We start from the raw sequence: 23,994 nt of genomic DNA on the forward strand, positions 1-23,994 counted from the left end.
CCCCCTCAGCCCCGCCAACAAAAAATTCCTGGCGCCGCTACTGTGTGTGTGTGTGTGTGTTTTTTTCCTGACCCAAACAGGCTACCATACCTGCGCCATGCACGCGTTTAGCCCGTTTGAAAAGTCCAGGCCAGGTTTTATGGCTCATACTTTGCGGACAGGTGAACATCTTCCTCCCGCGCCCTTGTCTCGTGTAAATTGAGCCCTTCAGATTACCCACACGCCATCGCGGCTCCGCTCCGCGCGTCTTTGACTCGGTGACGTCGCAGCCGGCGATTCGGCTGGAGGCTGAGGGGATCCGATCCGAATCTGATCTGATCTGACCTTTGACAGACAGCCGTGCGCGCGCATCCCCGCCCCGGCACGAGACGGCGCTCGCAGAAGAATTGGTATAGCACGCGCACTGACAGGTACGAAATGACTGATGTGCAGAATTTCATTATCAGATCGCAAAATAAATAAATCCGACAGCGAACGCGCGTGACGCACGAGTGTTACATAACAGCGGGAGAATGTGGATCAGAGGCAGTGTGTGTTCAAAAGCAGATAAATATACTCCTAAGTGCATAGTTTTAATATCGACTCTGCGGTTCGGGTCTCTTTTTGCGCGCATTGATCCGAATGCGCCGAGCGACAATAATGACGTCATCATCTCTCGTTATCTAGTTTTTTAGACTCTTTCCGACACGATGAAATAAACAGAATGGAGGATGGACTTTACGCTTTAGTTCGTTGGAATTAAGTCGTTTCAAATAATTTGTGTGATCAAACAAAGAGTGTCCTGCATTATCATCGTCATCATCAGCTGTATCACTGTCATCTCCATCTTTATGACGAGAGGAGAGCCTCTCTGGATTGTCCAATAGTGCGTCGTTACATCACCGGCAGCATGACGCAGATCACGTGATCATCTTGCTTCAAGCCCTGCATGGTTTTGTTCATCAGTCAGTGTTTACTGCATTTATACGTGTCTCAGCTTGCATTGGCGGTGCATAAAAAAGGTTGAAACTAAGTCTAATGTTTACTTAACCTGAAAATCAGCTGAGCAGTGACAGTAGGGGAGATCAGGATAGATGTAACGGCACCTGATTGGTGACTGTGACAAAAGTACTCATATACAGTGCTGTGTAAACAATCTTAAACACCCTAGAATTTTGTTTGAATCATAGTATACAAATAATGCTTATGAGTGCAGTGGTTTGCATATTTGCCTGCAGTTGAAAGATGGAACACTAGGCATCACCTCCAAAATGTAATCACTTATTTCCTGGAACATTATCTATCTGCTCACCAAATTTCATTAAAATCTGTTTCTTACTTTTTGAGTTATCCTGCAAAAACTCAAACAAACAAGCAGACAAATACTGGTGAAAACATGACCTCCTTGGCCAAAGTGATAAATGCTGTTTATTGGAGATAACTGGATATTTTATGAGGAAATTCTAGGTGTGCTAGCACACAATGAGAGGCATGATGTGTTACAATTTCACTTGTTACCACTATCTGAAAATTATTTTGGCATGGTTATAGGTCATTTTTTTCAGTTTTTATCCCTTCAGATATGAGCCTAGATGATTTGAGCAACAAATTATTTCAAATGCTGTTTAGAATTGCCCAAGGTAGTTAATTATAAAAAAAAACAAACAAAAAAACCAAATAGATAGAATAATAATAACAATCATCATCATAAGAACGATTATGATGATGTATAAATGTGTAACACACACACACACACCGATGTGCACTGTCTCATTTAGTGAGATGTGGAGCTGATCCGGCAGATCCAATGATTCTGCTTGACCTGTTATGGGGATAACTGTTGGGGAAAGTGAATGCACAGACCCACGCCAGGGGGCGTAAATGAACGGTCAATAGATTTCCCAAATAAATACAATTTATTTTGCAAAAGTGCACAAATAACCAAATATGCTTTAGACTGTCAATCCAAAAACGGTGACGCGTGGGCAGGCCCGAGGGTAGGAGACGCCTATGCAGAGAAGAGCCGGGACCCACGAAGTTCCACCGCCAATGGACACCTGCAACACACCAGAGCCGCCAAGTCCTGAATCCCCAGGTGGCCACCGCTCCAGCTGTCAGATCCGGTGCTGCTGGCAGGAACAAACACAGGTTAATGGTGGGTGTGTGTACACCCAGCAAACAGTCAGCAAAAACACAGTTCCTTCCTGAGGGTAAATCCTCCACTCCCAGAGAGCAGGAAAACTGAGTACGTGCAGTGCCTAATGTAATACTTAGGAAATTGAGGAGTGGAAACGCCAGCTCCTCCAAACTTCCACAAAACCAGCTCCAAGCTGCAAGTATACACAAGGTTATGACTGCAAAGAGTTCAGAAGCAAAAACTTGCGAACGGCACAATAACGGCTGAGAAGTTTACCTGTAAGGTAAGCTGATAACTCGGCAGAGTTATGGTGTCTCTCCCAGGCTGTAAGAGGACTGGACTTATGGTTAGCACAGATAGACAGACACAAAGCCTTCGCAATACCCGATGGCCATATTTGATGGCCTCGGGTAATAAGATCAATCAGCAGTTACTCTCCTAAACACTGTCTACTGGTTGCTACACATATTGTTTATTACAAGAGAAGACAAAGAAACATGAATCCGGCAAAGGCAAAATGCAATCTATAACCTCACCACTAGATGGTACTAAATCTTACACACTGTGGTTTTAATATTATGTTCATATGAATATTTTGACTTGTGTTCTATTGTCACAGTTCTAACCCCCATCAGATGTTTGTGATGTCATAAGGCATAAATGTTAACAAAGAAGATGAAAGGCAGATCTGGATCACATCCTAAATTAACAAATCTATTTTTAGTTTGTGATGTAGATTTTTACTGTGACATCCAGAGTGCACAGCTTGATTGCAAGTTCACTTCATCTTTTCTTCTTTTTTAAGCAACCCTAGTCATATTCAGATATCGTTAGGGATTAAGCTTCTGGGTGCTTCACCCACTTTTGATTACTGTGAGAAATCCTTCTGTAAAAAAGAATAAAAAAAGTCGAAGTAAATCCATGGGGGTCAATAGGTCAGTCGTTATGGAAGTTAAAAATCAATGCTGGGATCAAAAAGCATCAAACTGACACCAGTGACCTGTAATTGGAAGGATCGATACAAAACATCTGAAGTAATTTTGCTGACTCAGTGTATTTTGTTCTAAAACACCTGTTCATATCAGCTCTGTGTCAGCGTTAGAACACAGCTCCCGTCCGTTTATCGCAAATGTGCCACACAACATACAGTCCTGATAGAAATGTAATGATATCACCAGTAATAAATGTTGTATTTAATCATAAAATGCACAAATGTGTCAATAAATACACTACACAATTTCCATATTCCGAAAAATGTGGTTTTGAGTTAATTTACAGTTATAAATGTTCCTTGTGTATGATTCTCCCAGCCTCTTTGATTGTTGCCACAGCAGGTACAATACCCGGGCAGACTATGGGTGTTCCAGGCAAAACCATTTGGAGTATCTGGGTTTCAACCGATTTAGGGTTAGGGGTTAGGGTTAGGTAAACCGATTTTTCGTGCTTTGAGAGTCAAAGCACACCTTTGCTTAAAAGTTTGCAGTGAGCTTTCCCACTATATTCGTCAGACGCAGCCTTTCCAACAAACTTCAATTTTTTTTTTCCCACAACACAACTCTACATCGTGATTTCTGATTGGATTATCACATGGGATTTATGTATGGTGTCATTTTTTCCAGCATTCCACCACAGTGATCCTGGCTCCTAACACACTGCACTGCGAAATGCTCCTGCAGGTGAGATTCATGTTTCATATGCTGTCATGGCGAAACAGTTCCACGTTATATGTCTGACAGAATTAAATGTGATCAAGCAATAATTGCGGTGAGATCCGTTCAACTGTGAGCCTCTGATGTGAGGTGTGGCAGTGTGCGGACCTGCCCACCAGCCGCCGTAGTGTTGCAGATTTGATAGGTACAATAATTCATATTATTTATGTCGCCCATGGGGAGGAATATTATCTGTACTATAGGGTCTATTATGGATATGCGAGGTCTGTTAGAAAACTATCTGACCTTTATATTTTTTGCAAAAACTATATGGATTTGAATCATGTGCGCTTGCATCAGCCAAGCTTGAACCTTCGTGCGCATGCATGAGTTTTTTCACGCCTGTCGGTTACGTCATTCGCCTGTGAGCAGGCTTTGAGTGAGCAGTGGTCCACCCCCCTCGTCGGATTTTCATTGCAAGGAAAATGTCTGAATGATTTGGAGCTGTGCTGCATCAAATTTTTCCAGAAACTGTGAGAGACAGCCAGGTGGAAACCATTCGGAAGATTCAGACGGCTTTCAGGGACAATTCTATAGGGATCACAGAGATAAGGAGTGTTACAACCGGTTTAAAGATGGCACAATGGCTGAGGACGCGCTGCGCTCCGAGCGGTGATCGACAGGCTGAAACGACCAGATCATTCATCTGACTACCAGAGAAATGGCAGAAGATGTGGACATAGCACTTTTTCGGCACATTCCACTGTTACAGGAGTTTTTGTCATGGAAAGAGGAGCGGAGGAATTCGCCACGGAGCCGCTAATGGCGCGGGACAAAAGCACCTCCGTGTTGGTCTCACAGGACATGTTATAACATGCCCAGCTCTTGCACCATTCCGAAGATTCAGACGGCTTTCGGTGGCTTTTCAGTTGTGTGACTATCTGAGAAATTGTGGATGAGCTGGACATGCCACAACATGTCCTGCGAGGCTTCATCACGGTGTTGCTTTTTGTTCTGCGCCATGCAGCTCCGTCCTGACGCGCGAATTCCTCCGCTCCTCTTTCCATGACAAAAACTCGGAAAGTGCCGAAAAAGTGCTATGTCCACATCTTCTGCCATTTCTCTGGTAGTCAGACGATGTCCCGGATCAACACAGCGTTCACTTTGGAAATGATCTGGTCGTTTCAGCCTGTCTATCGCTGCTTGGAGCGCGGCACGCCCTCAGCCATTGTGCGCCGTCTTTAAACCGGTTGTAACACTCCTTAATCTGTGTGATCCCCATAGAATCGTCCCTGAAAGCCGTCTGAATCTTCCGAATGCTTTCCACCTGGCTGTCTGTCACAGTTTCTGGAAAAATTTGATGCAGCACAGCTCCAAATCGTTCAGACATTTTCCTCGCAATGAAAATCCAACGAGGGGGGTGGACCACTGCTCACTCAAAGCCTGCTCACAGGCGAATGACGCAACCGACAGGCGTGAAAAAACTCACACATGCGCACAAAGGTTGAAGCTTGGCTGATGCAAGCACACATGATTCAAATCCATATAGTTTTTGCAAAAAATAAAAAGGTCGGATAGTTTTCTAACAGACCTTGTAACAGCCTTTTCAGATCTGCTGTACCATGCACTGTGCCACACACTGACACACAGTGGACACGGTGCTTTTGGTTTGTTCACGCTGTGTTCACATCCCCTGTACATGGATGGCTGCGTGCCACATACATATCAACAATCAAAGATTCCTCTGCGTTGCGAGGGGGGCGTACAGTGGAGGTGGACATTATAAGTGGCATGTGCAGGTCATGCTGGCAGGCTTTGCCATGCCCGATCTATCTTGAGGTTCCCTCATACACGGTCAAATCATTTTGGATCCTCTTTATGGTGCCTTCAGAATATGTAAATTGTGGTCAGATGGTGCTCAGACCACTGTTGAATAGGTGTCCCATCTCGATGACGCCCGGAGGATTTTGAACATGTGCATCACACTTGGGGCCGCAAGCCGATTTTGACCAATTTGAACTATGTGGACTCTTGCAGATGGCTATCAGAGTGTTTTGGAACTGAAACCCAACACTTTTACGGATGTGCCGATTCATCATTCTGACGCCATTCTGCATGCTATGTGTGACGGAGTATTAGTTTGAGCAGTATTCTTTGAAACTCAATCCAATTTTCAGGAAGCTTTGGAAAAACACTGTTTTCTTACTGAACCCATTAAATATGGTGTATTTTCCAGACTAAATATTGTACCATAGTATTGGTTGCATGTGTCCAAAAATGCATGAAGGGAGGAAAAATCATATTTAAGGCCCTTCGGTCTATAGGTCACATTTATTTGTGAAATGTGGTGCTATTGCTTCATGCAACAAGAAGCTAAATTTATTTAATTAATGCAATATTTATAACACAAAGACTGTGTCAGAGTGCACAAGCTAAAGGTCTAATTAATATTGAATGAGTCACAAAATACTCAAAAGTAAACTGCTTCCTGCTGGCACTGAACTGTCCAGAGCTGAATGTGTGCATGGTTACCTCACTAAATGTAAAAAAAAATTTTTTAAAACTCACACTCACTCACACATCTTCAACCGCTTAGTCCAATTAAGGGTCGGGGGTTTTTAAAACTCAGAAACATTAAAACATTATAATTAGCCTTACCTTAGCCTTTCCATATTGGTGTATTTGGAGTCCTAGTTTTCTCCTGAGTGTTGTATCTCATTGAAATTTGGCACACAGCTCTACACGGGTGTCGGCTAGTGTAAACTTAATTTTCATCATGATATTGAATAATACTGATTAGAGTAAAAAAAAAAAAATGAAATCACTATTTGGTGGAATCGCTCCAAATTTGGCACACAGCTTCACTTCACCTTACTCCTGTGATGTGAAATTGCAGTTTTACATTAATGTAGGTTTATAAGAAGCACTGTGAAAATGTTGGGTCTGATCTGCAATAAATGCTGAAGCTGATCTGTTTAAGGTGGCAGGCAGGGGCATTTTAAAGCTACAGTATGGAGAATTTATGGATATCTATTAGTACAAATGGGATATAGCCTTCATAAACATCTGTTCATTAGTGTATAATTATCTGCAACCACGGATGTATGTGGTTTCGTGAGCTGAGAATGTCCTTTATATCTACATGGAAACAGGCCCTCTGATGAAGGTTGCATTGCCATGTTGATACAGTAAAACTGTTGTACTTGCTCCACCTTTTGCTTTTTGCATTGTGGTTGGAAGACTGAAGAAAAAAGAAGAGGAATCAGAGGTTGCTCCGCCAATAACACTGTCTACTGTTTGCGAGTTTAGGCTGACACGTTTGAGAACCCTCATTTTTGTGAACCAGAGGATCATAGATGTCACTAGATAATACATAGAAGCAAAAACATGAAGGAAAACAAAATCGCAACCAGCCACAGTATAATACAGTGTGCAACCTCACCACTAAATGACACTAAATCCTAAATCAAATCAAATCAATTTTATTTACGTGGTCTGTCAATAAAGTAACGGTCCTTTTTATTTTTTTCAAAAACTATATGGATTTCATTCATATGTTTTTACGTCAGACATGCTTGAACCTTCGTGCGCATGCGTGAGTTTTTCCACGCCTGTCGGTGACGTCATTCGCCTGTGAGCACGCCTTGGGAAGGAGTGGTCCCGCCCCCTCGTCGGATTTTCATTGTCTGGAAATGGCAGAATGAAAAGGACTTTTTTTCCATCAGAATTTTTTCAGAAGCTGTTAGAGACTGGCACCTGGAAACCATTCGAAAAAATTATCTGGCTTTCGGTGAAAATTTTACAGGCTTCACAGAGAAAAAGGACTATTACTACAGCTTTAAGGACCCCTTTAAGGACGCTCGGCTCGCCGCGCCCCGAGCTGTGACGACGCGGCACAAACCGCCGGACCATTTCTAAACGGATGGCTCTGTGGATACGAGACCGTTGTGTGCTCTTTCTCTGGTTATCACAAGAGCTGGACATCAGCCATTTTCCAGCAGATTTCACTTTTAACAAGAGATTTTGTAATGAAAGCCGCGCAGAGGCTTTGCGCGTCACGACCGATTCACTTTGGAAGCGAGACAAAGGAACACCTCCGTTTCGGCGTGTCAAAGGACAAGTTTGGACATGTCTATCTCGGCTTTCAATGCTTACCAGTCCAGTAAGTATCAGTGAAATTGTGGAGAGCTGGACATGTCCAAACTTGTCCTCTGACACGCCGAAACGGAGGTGTTCCTTTGTCTCGCTGCCAAAGCGAATTGGTCTTTACGCGCGAAGCCTCCGTGCGGCTTTCCATGACAAAATCTCTTGCTAAAAGTGAAATCTGCCGGAAAATGGCTGATGTCCAGCTCTTGTGATAACCAGAGAAAGAGCACACGGCAGTCTCATATCCACAGAGCCATCCGTTTAGAAATGGTCCGGTGGCTTGTGACGCATCGTCGCAGCTTGGAGCGTGGCGCGCTGAGCGTCCTTAAAGGGGTCCTTAAAGCTGTAGTAACAGACCTTAACAGACCTCCGTTTCGGCGTGTCAGAGGACAAGTTTGGACATGTCCAGCTCTCCACAATTTCTCTGATATTTACTGGACTGGTAAGCACTGAAAGCCGAGATAGACATGTCCAAACTTGTCCTCTGACACGCTGAAACGGAGGTGTTCCGTTGTCTCGCTTCCAAAGCGAATCGGTCTTTACGCGCGAAGCCTCCGCGCGGCTTTCCATGACAAAATCTCTTGTTAAAAGTGAAATCTGCCAGAAAATGGCTGATGTCCAGCTCTTGTGACAACCAGAGAAAGAGCACACGACGGTCTCGTATCCACAGAGCCATCCGTTTAGAAATGGTCTGGTGGCTTGTGCCACGTCGTCGCAGCTCGGAGCGCGGTGAGCCGAGCGTCCTTAAAGGGGTCCTTAAAGCTGTAGTTACAGTCCTTATTCTCTGTGAAGCCCGTAAAATTTTCACCGAAAGCCAGATAAATTTTTAGAATGGTTTCCAGGTGCCAGTCTCTAACAGCTTCTGAAAAAATTCTGATGGAAAAAAAGTCCTTTTCATTCCGCCATTTCCAGACAATGAAAATCTGACGAGGGGGCGGGACCACTCCTTCCCAAGGAGTGCTCACAGGCGAATGACGTAACCGACAGGCGTGGAAAAACTCACGCATGCGCACGAGGGTTCAAGCATGTCTGATGTAAAAACATATGAATGAAATTCATATAGTTTTTGAAAAAAATAAAAAGGACCGTTACTTTATTGACAGACCTCGTATATAGCGCCAAATCACAACAAACACTTGCCCCAAGGCGCTTTATATTGTAAGGCAAAAGCCATACAATAATTACAGAAAAACCCCAATGGTCAAAACGACCCCCTAAGAGCAAGCACTTGGCGACAGTGGGAAGGAAAAACTCCCTTTTAACAGGAAGAAACCTCCAGCAGAACCAGGCTCAGGGAGGGACAGTCTTCTGCTGGGACTGTAGAACCAGTCCCAGCAGAAGCAAATCCTACACACTAGCTTTATTATAACTTAATAACAATAATAATAGGCAGCGCGGTGTATTAGTGGTTAGCACTGTTACCTCACATCCAAGAAGGTCAAGGGATCGATTCCCAACTGTGCCCTTTCTGTGTGGAGTTTGTATGTTCTCCCCATGTTTGGGTGGGTTCCCTACAGGTGCTCCAGCTTTCTCCCATATCCAAAGACATGTGAGTTAGGTGAAATGGAAACTTTAAATTGTTCGTAGGTGTGAATGGGTTTGTTTGTTTATATGTGGTCCTGTGACAGACTGGTGTCCTGTTCAGGATGTACCCTGCCTCACACACTATGACTGCTGGGATAGGCTCCAGCCCCCCCGTGACTCTTGATTGGAGTCAGCAGGTATAGAAAATGGATGGATGGACAATAATATTAACTTCAAAATTTGTTAGGAGGGTTTTCCTAGTGGACCCATTTCCACCTAATTTGGTTTAAATGTTAAGTTTAAGATGGTACGTTCAAAACTGAGGCAAAACCAAGATATGTCAATGATTTTATATGAGAATTATAGAACCTGGCAGTGATATATTCTGATGAGTTGCTTTCTCATTTTTTCCCCTGTTATTCTTTTTTCTTTTTAATTCCTTCTTTGGATCTTGCTCCTGTCAAAACCTACTATTGAGAATGTAGGAACATAAATAAATGAAGTTTTAATGTTAGAAGATTTTCTGCTTTAAAGCTGAATGGCCTTTCAAATGTTTCAGATTTCCATCATAAAAAGAATTTTCTTTGGTGTCACAATAATTTTATTTATTAGCCTTTAAATCACGGATACATAATATGCCATTGACAATATGATCAAAATTTGTGCTGCCTAGAAAAAAAAAAAAACGAATGAACAGTTCCCCTGGAGGGGAAAATTTCAAAAGAGCAGACAGCCTTGAACTACTTACGGTAACAACCCATACAGTCCATGATAGCAACGCCATAAAATGGCATGTGGGCATCCCCGACTTTGAGGGATACTGGGAAGCACATAGCGAGAGCCAATCAGAGCAGAGATGCACAGTGACATCTGGTTGCTCGCTCGAATTAAACAATCAAACATGGTGGAAAACGCTCTGAAATGGTCATTTCAGTATAAATCTAATATGATTCTCATATTTTGTAAATGATAGCGAAAAATAAACACTTCTAAATGTAAAACTGCTGTTTTTGTAACCAGATAAGGTCTCTGAAGTGACATACGAGGTCTGTCAATAAAGTAATGGTCCTTTTTATTTTTTTTTTAAACTATATGGATTTCATTCATATGTTTTTACGTCAGACATGCTTGAACCCTCGTGCGCATGAGTAAGTTTTTCCACGCCTGTCGGTGACGTCATTCACCTGTGAGCACGCCTTGGGAAGGAGTGGTCCCGCCCCCTCATCGGATTTTCATTGTCTGGAAATGGCGGAATGAAAAGGACTTTTTTCCCATCAGAATTTTTTCAGAAGCTGTTAGAGACTGGCACCTGGAAACCATTCGAAAAATTTATCTGGCTTTCGGTGAAAATTTTACGGGCTTCACAGAGAATAAGGTCTGTTACTACAGCTTTAAGGACCCCTTTAAGGACGCTCAGCGCGCCACGCTCCGAGCTGCGACGATGCGTCACAAGCCACCGGACCATTTCTAAACGGATGGCTCTGTGGATACGAGACCGCCGTGTGCTCTTTCTCTGGTTATCACAAGAGCTGGACATCAGCCATTTTCCGGCAGATTTCACTTTTAGCAAGAGATTTTGTCATGGAAAGCCGCGCGGAGGCTTCGCGCGTAAAGACCGATTCGCTTTGGAAGCGAGACAAAGGAACACCTCCGTTTCGGCGTGTCAGAGGACAAGTTTGGACATGTCCAGCTCTCCACAATTTCACTGATACTTACTGGACTGGTAAGCATTGAAAGCCGAGATAGACATGTCCAAACTTGTCCTTTGACACGCCGAAACGGAGGTGTTCCTTTGTCTCGCTTCCAAAGCGAATCGGTCGTGACGCGCGAAGCCTCCGCGCGGCTTTCATTACAAAATCTCTTGTTAAAAGTGAAATCTGCCGGAAAATGGCTGATGTCCAGCTCTTGTGATAACCAGAGAAAGAGCACACGACGGTCTCGTATCCACAGAGCCATCCGTTTAGAAATGGTCCGGCGGTTTGTGCCGCGTCGTCACAGCTCGGAGCGCGGGGCGCCGAGCGTCCTTAAAGGGGTCCTTAAAGCTGTACTAACAGACCTTATTCTCTGTGAAGCCCGTAAAATTTTCACCGAAAGCCAGATAAATTTTTCGAATGGTTTCCAGGTGCCAGTCTCTAACAGCTTCTGAAAAAATTCTGATGGAAAAAAAGTCCTTTTCATTCCGCCATTTCCAGACAATGAGGGGGCGGGACCACTCCTTCCCAAGGCGTGCTCACAGGCGAATGACGTCACCGACAGGCGTGGAAAAACTCACGCATGCGCACGAGGGTTCAAGCTTGTCTGACATAAAAACATATGAATGAAATCCATATAGTTTTTGAAAAAAATAAAAAGGACCGTTACTTTATTGACAAACCTCATACAGGACATCTTACAGAAGGTAAGTTACGGTCATTTCAAAACCTCATGCACTCGCACACACACCCTCCTGAAAACACAGTGGCGGTGCCAAGGGGGGGCTTGGGGGGGCTTAAGTCCCCCCAATAATGAGCCAAGCTCCCCTCAGCCCCCCAATAATTCTGCCAATAATGTGAATAGTGACTGACATATTAGTGGATCGCAACTGCAGTTTTGCGCTGAGAATGTCTCAATATTGCGTAACTGGGCAAAGTGATGAATGTGTGTGTTTGGTGATCTACCAATACTGAATCACACTTCACAAACAGAATTTTCGGTTTTGCAAATAAACATTTATTTGTAAAACCCCACACACAAGTTACAAATCAGAAATTTGTGTTTGTGGATCACAAAGCACATGTACAAATCAAAGGATATTTGTAAATCACCCTCTGTGCATTTGTAAGTATTAATGAGACAAATTTAACTCCATACTCCAAACATTTAGGTTTCCTAAATATTTATTACAGCCACTCTTAAAACTTCACTTACAACTAAGTTTCTCAGGCTATATCTTTTACTTACTTTTATCGAATGGTTATGACCTCGGTGTTAAATTGGCAATAAATCTTTGACATAGACGATTTGTGTAAGGTTGATTCCATGCATCGTCTTTAGGGCTGTCACAATTATTACAATACTCGTCAATCGCGATTTTTCATATTCGCGATTATTTTTCATATTCGCGATTACCGTGAATTATTTATTTTATCCACAAAGCATAAAACGACTCAGAATCTGACGTAATTGTGCTGCAGCCTCGCTCTTGTCTTAAGGCGGGACAATAACAAGGAGGCTGACGGCCGATTAAAACAGTGCCGTCTTCTTCAAAAGCCGTCTAAAATGCGGAGCTGTCGGTGTGTGTGTCTGTGTCTGTGCCTGTGTGTGTGCACGTGGAGTTAACAGGCTGCAGACTGCGAGGGAGGGGGTGGGTGAGGGAGATTCCTGAATGCAGGCGTGACACGTTCAGTGCGCAGCGAGCGCGGAGCAGAGAGAGGATTTTAACCTGAGTGAACATGTTAACAAAACGAAAACGTGAAGCTGCCTTTACTTCTCTCTGAACTTTCTCTAAAGGTGTGATTCTGCCGTTACCGTCCTGTTCACACCATGTGCGTGTCGTATGCTGAATTTATAAGATCATGAGATAAAATAAATGGTCAAATAGCTTTAAAAACATATTTAAAAAGTGAGAATATATGAATGAACGAGCCACAAAAAAAAAAAAAAAAAACCCTGACATGGAGAAGCTGTGGTGATGTTCAGATGCACAGATCACAAAAAGCAGGTGAGAACTCTGAACTTTAACAGCTGTTACTTTCCAAAGGTATTTATTTGTTCAATATGGGCTTAATGCAGTGTTTAAGCACAAAACGTGACTGATGAGGAGAAACAATTTCAGAAATGCAATAGAAACAACCACAATTCAGAAAAAGTTGGGACTGTATGTAAAATGAAGATAAAAATAAAAATGATGCACCATTCCCAGTTTCTCCACTCACAGAAGCCAAACGTTCTTCCAGAGTTGTGTAATTATACGACAATAGTAGAATATAAAGAAGGGAAAAAAAAGAAAAAAATAGACAATATATTCATCAATCGCAATTATTTGTCTGACAATTAATCGTCTCCAGAAATTCCTAATCATGACAGCCTTAATTGTCTTGAGCACTATTTCAATGAATTCAGTTTGTATACCTATGTGCAAGTTTACTGAACTTGCAATCATTCTAAGTGATGTGTGTGTGCATTGATACCACATTTTAGAGAAGCGCGGGTGACTAAAACATATACCTTGGTATTTATAAAGCAATTTACTATATATTGTTCATTTCGACAACATTTTATGGAGCCCCTCCAACTTTTCCCTCAGCCCCCCCAAGAAAAATTTTCTGGCGCCGCCACTGCAAACACCATGAAAAGGAAAATAAAATATTGGTTATTGAATTCCAACCCCAGGTTAAATATGTTCTCTTTCACTAAAATGAACTATAACTTTGCAACACGTTTCAAACATGAAGCGGCATTTATAATGACTGGATATGAGCAGAAAGTAAATTTGGTCCGTTTTGTGAAATTTGAAAGGCCGTACAGCTTTAAATCAGGATGAACGCAGACAGCAGAATCAGCGTCATTAAAATGCGGCTCTGAGAGAGAGAGAGAGAGAGAGAGAGAGAGAGAGAGAGAGAGAGAGAGAGAGAGGATTTCTTTCCACGGCCGGTAGAGGAGACCGGTCCTCCTCCGCCTCCTCCCCGGACTCGGACATGTGGTGCGCACAGTAGCGGCGGTGGCGCACGGCCTGGCGCGTCTCTGCAGCCTCTTTTGTCTTTTCATTTCTCTTCTTCGGTGTCCTTTCGGTGATGAGCCTGCTGGGGGCCTACAAGAAGAAGACCACTTACGATGGCTATGAATCTTTGCAGCTGGTCGATAGCGGCACAGACAGCTTCAGCATCGGCAGAGGAGGAGGCGGCGGCGGCGGCGGCGCACTCGGAGGCTCCACAGCGGCGAACGTCGGACCGAAGGCGGCCCCGCTGAGGGAGGACTGCTGCAGCACCATGGACAGCTCAGGTAGCACAACTCACCGCCGTGCACACGCTCTTAAACATGTGTGACAGAGGACAATGCTAACGATGGTGAAACTGACACCTCAGGATGCGCTGCGCCTCCTGGAATCCCCCCCACAAACCCCACCTACAGGGAAACACAGGGATAAAGCATCCACAAGAAACCAAAATAATGTCCCAGCAGTGCAAAAAAACAAACAAACAAAAAACATAACACACTGCAAAGTATCCAAAAATATCAGTCTGACATTTTCAGTCGTCACAATGCATCAAATAATGTCTATAAAGCTGCAACTAATTATTATTTTTTCTCATCTTTTAAAGGCTGATGTTTGAGGCCAAATATGTAGAAATCTTATGTCAGAGAAAAAAAGTTGATAATGCTGAAAAAACCCCCCACTCTTCTAAATATAAAACAGTGTATGATAAAGGGATTATGACATAAGAGCAGTTTTTTTTTTATGTTGTATGGATGACTTCGCCAGCTGTCTTACTGGACATATTGAGCCTTATGTGCCTTCTTGTGCCCTGTGTTCTCAGGCTTATTTTATGTCCCCAGGTTTAACCGTCTGGGGTCCGAGGGCATTTATTTGGACAGTTCACTCGCCTGGCATAAATATTTTTATTATTGCTGTTAACAGCTCTCCCCTGCATCCCACAATCAAGTTTTATGTCTCTTTTTTAAGGACAACCTTTCATAATATATATTACTTTTGTTGTGTTTTACAAGGTAATAAAGGCTTACAATCAAAAATAAGGAAGGAAAACAGTAAAGCGGAAAATAATTTCCACACACATTTATTCAAAACACACAGCAAACTATAATAAACAACTATTTTGACACTTTTTAAAGGTAATTTGAGGTCTTGTGTGAAAGACTGTACAACAAAAAGGTTCAAACAATAAACACAAATGCACATTTTGAACAATATATACAAAATGGTCTATGTGTTTGTTTGTTTTTGTCTTCATGGTAAAAGCAACATAGTTATCCAGTAATATTCACTTGCAAACTAGTGGAGCAATCCTGATAGTTACACACTCTTTGTTTGAGCACGTGAAATTGTCATCAGAGGCTCTCCGTCTGCTTTCACTGATCACTGTGAGTAATGGCGCAGGGCTCATTTGGAGCCCAATAGTATGTACTCATTGGAGCACCCAGGGGGCTATTCAAAAGGGCCAACTAGTAACATATCACTCCTGAAAACGATCTTTGGCTTTTCACGTGAGGTGAATCTGCCCTACGATTGGATTTTGGAAAACCATGTGACGGGGAACCAATTCTGACTGGACACTCATATTGCGCATGTCATCACACAGCTTCAATGAGGAGTACAAAGATGACCCATGGCTGGCTCGAAAGTCCGCACAGTTAACTTTTCAGCAAAAAAGTACGTTTCTATCTCATATCATTAAAAAGTTATTTATAATTTAGTAAAGCTTCGTCTTAACCGTCATATACGACGGCCCCAGAGGGTTAAGAAGATAATAGAATTGCTTCTACTTAGTGAAACAATTTTTCAGTTGGTTTTAAGGCCTAATCATTAAAAAAAATAAAATAAAAAAATAATTATATTTCTTACAATTAATTTATGGGTTTTCCTCATTTTAATTACCTTTCCTGGGTTTTATGAAGTGTTGTATATATTGATAAGTAAGTCCCTTCGGCTTTTCCCTTGTTTCACTTGGGGTCACCACAGCAAATTCAAGGTGAATCTGCTTGTGATTTGGCACAAGTTTTACACCTGATGGTCTTCCTGATTCAACTCTACATTACACGGAGAAAGAGCAGGCGTGGCTCTTGAACTGGGAACCTTCTGCACTGGAAACAACGTGCTTACCGATTGGCCAACACCCTAATAATAATAATACAATACCATAAACAAAATAAATATCACATCCCTCTAGGTTAAGTATCACACTGTTTAGAAGAGCATCATATTGATCGATTCATTATGTAATGATTATAATCATCTCTTGTGTTTGACTTGTGCTATCATCTATTGGGCTGTTACCTGTAAATAAATAAATAAAATAAATAACAATCTGGTTATTCTTAATCTGAAAAACCTCTGTTTATTTATATAATTTTCTTTACTTACATAGATAGATTTATTTGTAATATTGATTATTCAAACAAAATTTGACATTTTTAAAGTTGGCCTTTTACTAATCAAGAACAAAAAACTAATAAACATATTGCTATATACAAATGGTAGAGTGCTTTAGAGTTTTCCCACATTATTATGCAATTAGCAGATGTGTTACTGGCATCCATTTTTCAAAACAAAATGTGAGGATAAAAACAATTAACCTCTCTTTCCTGAGGATTCAGTTCATTTTATTTCATGACAATCAATGTGCTGATATTGGAACATTCCCATAATAAAGTGACACATATTATGGCGTTTCTTTTAAATTTAACATGTTTTGGGTGATTACAAGTGCAGAAAGACCCCACTCCAAGTGATCTTTCATGGTGTATTCATGTTCTGGTCTGACGATTGTACAGAAAGACTTTGATTGAGGAAGAAATACAGCACATGTCCATGAAGAAGTCACATTATTATTTTGAGATATGTTTTTTCTGTCTCTTTTTAAGTAACACACACACATATATATATATTTCACTTTTTAGTATGGGCTTCAAAATATAAGTGTACTCATGATTAAACGTTTCTATCAACAGATACACTAAACACCTGAATGCTTTCTCAGGTGGCCAGAAATGATAAAAAAATAAGATTTTGTCTTAACTTAAAGCCAATAGAACATGCAGCCTGTTTAAATACAAACATTTAATCAGTCTCTTTAATGTCATCATTCATCTCATAGGGAGCCTCACATGCCTTATTAAATTCAGCCATAACTCAGTTGTTCTGACACCTTTGATCTCTTGTGGTGCAACAAAACATTTTATGATGATCACTAATACTGCTAAAGAGATTAATGTTACTACCATGATACGACCTCCACTGCTGCCTCTGCAGCTTTCTGATACCGTATAGTATAAAAATAGTAAAGTATTTCAATAAATGAAAGGATTCTGTTAGCTGTGGAGGTACCTGCTGCAGGTTTGACAGGGTGGTCATTTCATAATCAGCCAGGTAAAACCACTGAGCTGCTCCTGCACTGCTGGCTCAGAGGAGTCAGGGATTGAATGTGTGAAACAGAAGACGCTGAATGAGGAACGTGAGGGGGTCGGTGAGGAAAGTGGGTTGGCCTCGGGGATGGGGGAGGGTTGGAGGCGGAAGTTCAGATATCTGTCTGGCTTTCTCAGCCTTAAGGTCTTGTTGGCTTTTGTTTGTGCTGGTTTCTCTGTGGATTTATCTCTCCAGTGTGGAGGGATAAAGATTGGTACAACAGAAGGTGGGAAATACCTTTAAACAAACTATTGATCTATTCTGTGCCGTTGGTGCTGCTGTTTTACCTGATGTGAGAGCTTCTCTGTCGCCTCTGTTAGAGGGTTTGTCACTGTCTGGCTCACAGGACTGCAAACTCCTACATCCATCTGGCCATAGAAAGCGAGGCACGTGGCCTGGATGATGGATAAATATGCATTCACCAGCGACTTTGCACAGAAAACATAGAGGGAAGGCAAACAAAGCAAAAAGCATGGCTCAAGAAAAAGCAAAATAAATGTTTCCACATTTACTTTATTATTCTTTTACAGATTTAGAATTCAAAGCTTTCTCTGGTTAAGATATGTGTCACATGATTCATCTCCCGCTCCTTGTTTTATTGGCAGACTGATTTGACACTGCAGGTGTTAAGGAGCAGGACACAACAGCCCTGTTCCATGTAGTACGAGTGACATTGAACACAGTGCAGCGTATTAGCTGTCACGCCTTAATGTCGTAGTCGTCAGTTTCTGTCACACCATAATGGAAACTGAGACAGAAAGGTTTGGGTTCTTTGAAGCAGAGAGACTTTATCGCACAGGGATTGTCTCCTGTCCCTCTTTTGGTGGACTCTGACAGGATGCAGATGAATAAAAGGAGGACTGACAAGGTTTTGGCCTGCTCCCGTTTTGTGTAGCAGCTCTGCCTGTGGCAGGATTTCTTTAAAGCAACTTAATGTTCTGAAGGCATCAAACATGAGTGGCAAATCCAGGCTGACTCACTTAGCTCAGGATTTCAAAGCAGAACTGAATCAAAGATTTGCGAAAGTATCTTGTCATTCTCCCTTCCTGAGAAACAGCAGCTTAAAAATAGACAAAAATGTAGCAGTGAAATAAAGTGTTATTCTAAGAAGGCAAGCATCTCAGTTTTGTGTGTTTGTTTATATATACACTCAACAAAAATATAAATGCAACACTTTTGGTTTTGCTCCCATTTTGTATGAGATGAACTCAAAGATCTAAAACTTTTTCTACATACACAATATCACCATTTCCCTCAAATATTGTTCACAAACCAGTCTAAATCTGTGATAGTGAGCACTTCTCCTTTGCTGAGATAATCCATCCCACCTCACAGGTGTGCCATATCAAGATGCTGATTAGACACCATGATTAGTGCACAGGTGTGCCTTAGACTGTCCACAATAAAAGGCCACTCTGAAAGGTGCAGTTTTGTTTTACTGGGGGGGATACCAGTCAGTATCTGGTGTGACCACCATTTGCCTCATGCAGTGCAACACATCTCCTTCGCATAGAGTTGATCAGGTTGTCAATTGTGGCCTGTGGAATGTTGGTCCACTCCTCTTCAATGGCTGTGCGAAGTTGCTGGATATTGGCAGGAACTGGTACACGCTGTCGTATACGCCGGTCCAGAGCATCCCAAACATGCTCAATGGTGACATGTCCGGTGAGTATGCCGGCCATGCAAGAACTGGGACATTTTCAGCTTCCAAGAATTGTGTACAGATCCTTGCAACATGGGGCCGTGCATTATCCTGCTGCCACATGAGGTGATGTTCTTGGATGTATGGCACAACAATGGGCCTCAGGATCTCGTCACGGTATCTCTGTGCATTCAAAATGGCATCAATAAAATGCACCTGTGTTCTTCATCCATAACAGACGCCTGCCCATACCATAACCTCACCGCCACCATGGGCCACTCGATCCACAACATTGACATCAGAAAACTGCTCACCCACATGACGCCACACATGCTGTCTGCCATCTGCCCTGGACAGTGTGAACTGGGATTCATCCGTGAAGAGAACACCTCTCCAACGTGCCAAACGCCAGCGAATGTGAGCATTTGCCCACTCAAGTCGGTTACGACGACGAACTGGAGTCAGGTCGAGATCCCGATGAGGACGACGAGCATGCAGATGAGCTTCCCTGAGACGGTTTCTGACAGTTTGTGCAGAAATTCTTTGGTTTATGCAAACCAATTGTTTCAGCAGCTGTTCGAGTGGCTGGTCTCAGTACAATCTTGGAGGTGAACATGCTGGATGTGGAGGTCCCTGGGCTGGTGTGGTTTACACGTGGTCTGCGGTTTGTGAGGCTGGTTGGGTGTACTGCCAAATTCTCTGAAACGCCTTTGGAGACGGCTTATGGTAGAGAATGAACATTCATACACAAGCAACAGCTCTGGTTGACATTCCTGCTGTCAGCATGCCAACTGCACGCTCCCTCAAATCTTGCGACATCTGTGGCATTGTGCTGTGTGATAAACTGCACCTTTCAGAGTGGCCTTTTATTGTGGACAGTCTAAGGCACACCTGTGCACTAATCATGGTGTCTAATCAGCATCTTGATATGGCACACCTGTGAGGTGGGATGGATTATCTCAGCAAAGGAGAAGTGCTCACTATCACAGATTTAGACTGGTTTGTGAACAATATTTGAGGGAAATGGTGATATTGTGTATGTGGAAAAAGTTTTTAGATCTTTGAGTTCATCTCATACAAATGGGAGCAAAACCAAAAGTGTTGCATTTATATTTTTGTTGAGTGTATATATATATTGTGAAAGTTAAAAGCAGCTCTGCTCATGCAAATGTACCATCGCGCATTTCAGACCAAAGGAAACCTCAGATTTACGAAGTACCTAAAAGACAGATCCAGACAACACTGAAGTTAGTACTGCACATCTTACAGTTGTGAAAGTGGGCTAGGCATTCTAAGGGCCCCTTCACACATAATGCGAATAAGTACAACTAAGGGCGACTCACAGCGAAACAGCTCATATGAGCGAATCACGAAACATCGTGCCGACGGGCAGGCGTGCAGGATCCTGGTGCAACGCTTCGTGCACGCGACGGTGTCTTTCGAGCAGGAACACAGTGTAAGCTGCTGCAGCTGATCGCACCCCTGACCAATCGCACCCCGACCCCCCCCCCCCCCCCCCTTTGCTTTTAATTTTGTGCAGCCATCACGGAATGAATGAGAATGAATTTGTGCTGCTGCTTTGGACGAAAATGATGTGCTTTACTGTCATAATATCACGAACCAACAGATTAATGTGTAAGTCGTGCTGCTGAATTACGACTGCCGTGAGACCAGGTTGTTAATCCACTATGAAAAAATTATTTTATACGCAGCATCCAGCATAGAGTGTGTGGCAGGCGGTGGAACAAAGCACGGTGTCCAGTTGGGATCACAGCGGGTGGGAAATACAGACAAATACAGAATACGAATTTGGACAGAGTCAATGTACTAGGTGACTGTGGGCAGGCCTCAGGATAGAAGACGTCCATCCAGAGAAGAGCCAGATCCCACACGATTTCCACTGCCACCGATACCCGGAGGAATACTGGAGCCGCCAGTTTCCGAGTCCCCAGGTGGCCACCGTCTCCGGCTGTCGGATCTGGTACTGCTGGCAGGAAGCAGAAACAGGTATGTGTGGGTTGTGTGTACACCCAGCAAATACAAGCAGTGACAGTTCCTTACTGGTGGGTAAGAACACTCCACCTCCAAAACAGGAACACAGTAATATTACCAGTAGCCCTACTGAACACGGCTGAGAGTTTTACCTCCAAAGACAAACGATATCTCGGCGACGAGGTGGAGATGTCGTCCTGGGCTTTTGTGTGGTGGTTGATTGACCAGGAGATTGGTGACAGCTGTCATAGTTGATGAGTGACAGCTGTCACCCCGGCTGCTCTCGTGCCTGAAGCCTGCACTTCAGGCAGGACGCCCTCTGGTGGTGGTGGGCCAGCAGTACCTCCTCTTCAGCGGCCCACACAACACCAAATCTGGTTAGTTTCAAACATGCTAAAAAAATCCCTGCTGTCAGAACACACCATGAACCACAAAACACAAATAATTGGATGGAATTTGTGCAGATAGGGTTTAATATTTAGTAAAAAAGTCAAGGCATGTGAGCATTAGTGCAACTACAAATAAATCATTTTTGCTTGAATATGAATTTGGCTCCTCAGTTATTTTGATGCCAGGATCTTAATTGGTGCTGTGTTGAATATTAAGAAAAACTCTGTAAGTACAAAGGATTCAATTTATTCAAATCTCATGTGAAGTCAGACAGATCTAGGTTCTTAATGAACAGAACTCATGCAGGAACTCATTCAGAAAAGAACCCTGAACACAGAATACAGTAATGTTTTATTGAAGTCAGATACTTTCTCCTGTTACAATGGCTGGACCTGTTTTCGCAATCAATTTCTATTGGCTCACAGTGACAGAGAAGCGGTCCTCCCATGTCGTGTGCTCAGCGTGTGATCCTAATGGTGCTTGAATTGGGCCACATAGCTAAAACTGGTTCAAATTGGGACACGTGAGAGCGCTATGACCCAGTGGAGACTTGCTGGCACTTATAAGAAGATAAATGTAGATAAAGGTAGTGATTGAGTCCTCAGCAGGAACCCAGTGTCCCTTCACAGGAGATAAGAGATTTCAGCAAGAATGCAATGACCCACTGCAAACCTACTGGCAATCATAAGAAGATATCCCTATAACAATGTGTTAAAATATGTTAAGTTGGAATCAATAATGTATAACATAAATATTTTCTAAGGTAACATTAACCAGGCTGCAGCTTAGCTAAAATTAAATACAATGCATATTGCTTTCTGTTTTGGAGTGAGCATTGAATGATTTCAAAGGAGTGTGAAGCGATCATGAGCGCAGTGGTCTGCAGTGGCTGCACACTGGGGAGGTGGGGGGAGGAGTACAGCTCCCTGTATGTACAGCTCTAACCATGATCTGCACCAGTCTCTCATGCTGGCAAAAGTGTGGATAGCATACATATGTATAATATCAATATTGTGAAAGTAGGTGATGGTGGACATGTCGGCACACCATGCCATAGTAATAGTATGAAACACAAAATTTTGCCTGCTATTTTATCATTCTGCTTGATTTCTAATATTTGGAAGTGGGATGCAAATTGGGTCTAAAAATCTGCAATTGCAAGCCACCTCCCATTGCGATAGCAACTCACACCGAATCTCACGTGACCCCTGGTGACCAACAACTCTTAACAACTTTCATTACATCACTGTGACATCAGTGACCCTACAGACATAAATTATTAATTATTCAATTAATAATTAGTAATTATTCAACTGTTGGAATTTTGGAATAAATTCTGTTACTGCTTGATTTCAAAAAGAAGGAGAGAAAATTCCATTGCTTGATGCCTGTTTATCCAGAGATGAAAGATCTAATTTCATTTTGGAATTTAGTAAAGAGCTACCTCAAATGGAACAAAGGTGGATAAGGAGGACAAGGAATGAGAGAGCCGTGAAGGTCTGAAGGATATCTTATTAAGCTTCATAGTGTAAGGCCGGAGAAGAAAAGATCAATAGCATCAACCTGTAATGTAATTCCAATAAAATATTTGTCCACAGCAGCCTGCACTGTATATTTCTCCACAAATATGTCCTCAAAGTTTGAGTTTCTATTGAAAGTAGAGGTGTCAAACTGGAGGTCTAAGGGCCAGATGTGGCTTGAGAATGAGAAGATTATGGTCAACACCTTGGCTTAGCACTTTCATAGCACATTTTAATGTCAAAATAATGACACCAGTGGGTCACCAACCCTGCTCCTGGAGGTCATATGCCCTGCATGTGTCCAGTGCTGCAAGCACGGGTGATTGGTCAGGGTCTAGTTGTTCCTAGTATTTGATTGGATTAGCACATTGACTTAGTTAATTATCAGTGGGTGAAGCAGGGAGTGTTACAAACATGCAGTGTAGGTTGATCTCCGAGGCTGGTGACCCTCGTGACAAGACTACATTTTTGCTCTGCAAAGAAGGAAATGCGTTCCATCCAGTTTGTCTGTCAGTGGGATATCTTAAAACAACAACAACAAATTCCAGTGACATCAGGTGGACACGATGTTTAGTCAACATTTGGTTCAAGGAACCGTTGATTTGACTTTGAGGTTGATGCAGATTATCCTTTTTTCGTATAATATTTAAAAATGTCTCATGGTTCCTGTAGATTTTTTTGGTGAAACAGCACCCCCAGTGGTGTGGAAGGACAGTTTTAGCACAGACAACACAGGACAGCTGGTCCTATGCATGTGATCCACACAATATTAGTACTAACAAGAGCAATCCAAGATTTCTGACATCAGCCAAGGGTTGACGAGGACTCAAAATAACACGTGATTCACATCGTGGCCCGGACTTTACCTGGATCCGGATTCCGCAACACAGTGCAAT

At 42.7% G+C, this 23,994-nt stretch overlaps 1 protein-coding gene across 1 annotated transcript in view; it reads left to right on the plus strand.

The window, feature by feature from the left end:
- Nucleotides 1-14,138: 14,138 nt before the first annotated feature.
- Nucleotides 14,139-23,994, plus strand: part of dnajc6 (DnaJ (Hsp40) homolog, subfamily C, member 6) — a 99,591-nt gene continuing 89,735 nt past the window's right edge. The window contains exon 1 of the mRNA XM_034179564.1: nucleotides 14,139-14,415. Coding sequence (XP_034035455.1) covers nucleotides 14,208-14,415 — 208 coding nt within the window. The 5' untranslated portion in view covers nucleotides 14,139-14,207. The remainder of the gene's footprint in view (nucleotides 14,416-23,994) is intronic.

This window comes from Thalassophryne amazonica, chromosome 10 (genome assembly GCF_902500255.1).
Source record: "Thalassophryne amazonica chromosome 10, fThaAma1.1, whole genome shotgun sequence".
NCBI classification, from domain to species: domain Eukaryota; kingdom Metazoa; phylum Chordata; class Actinopteri; order Batrachoidiformes; family Batrachoididae; genus Thalassophryne; species Thalassophryne amazonica.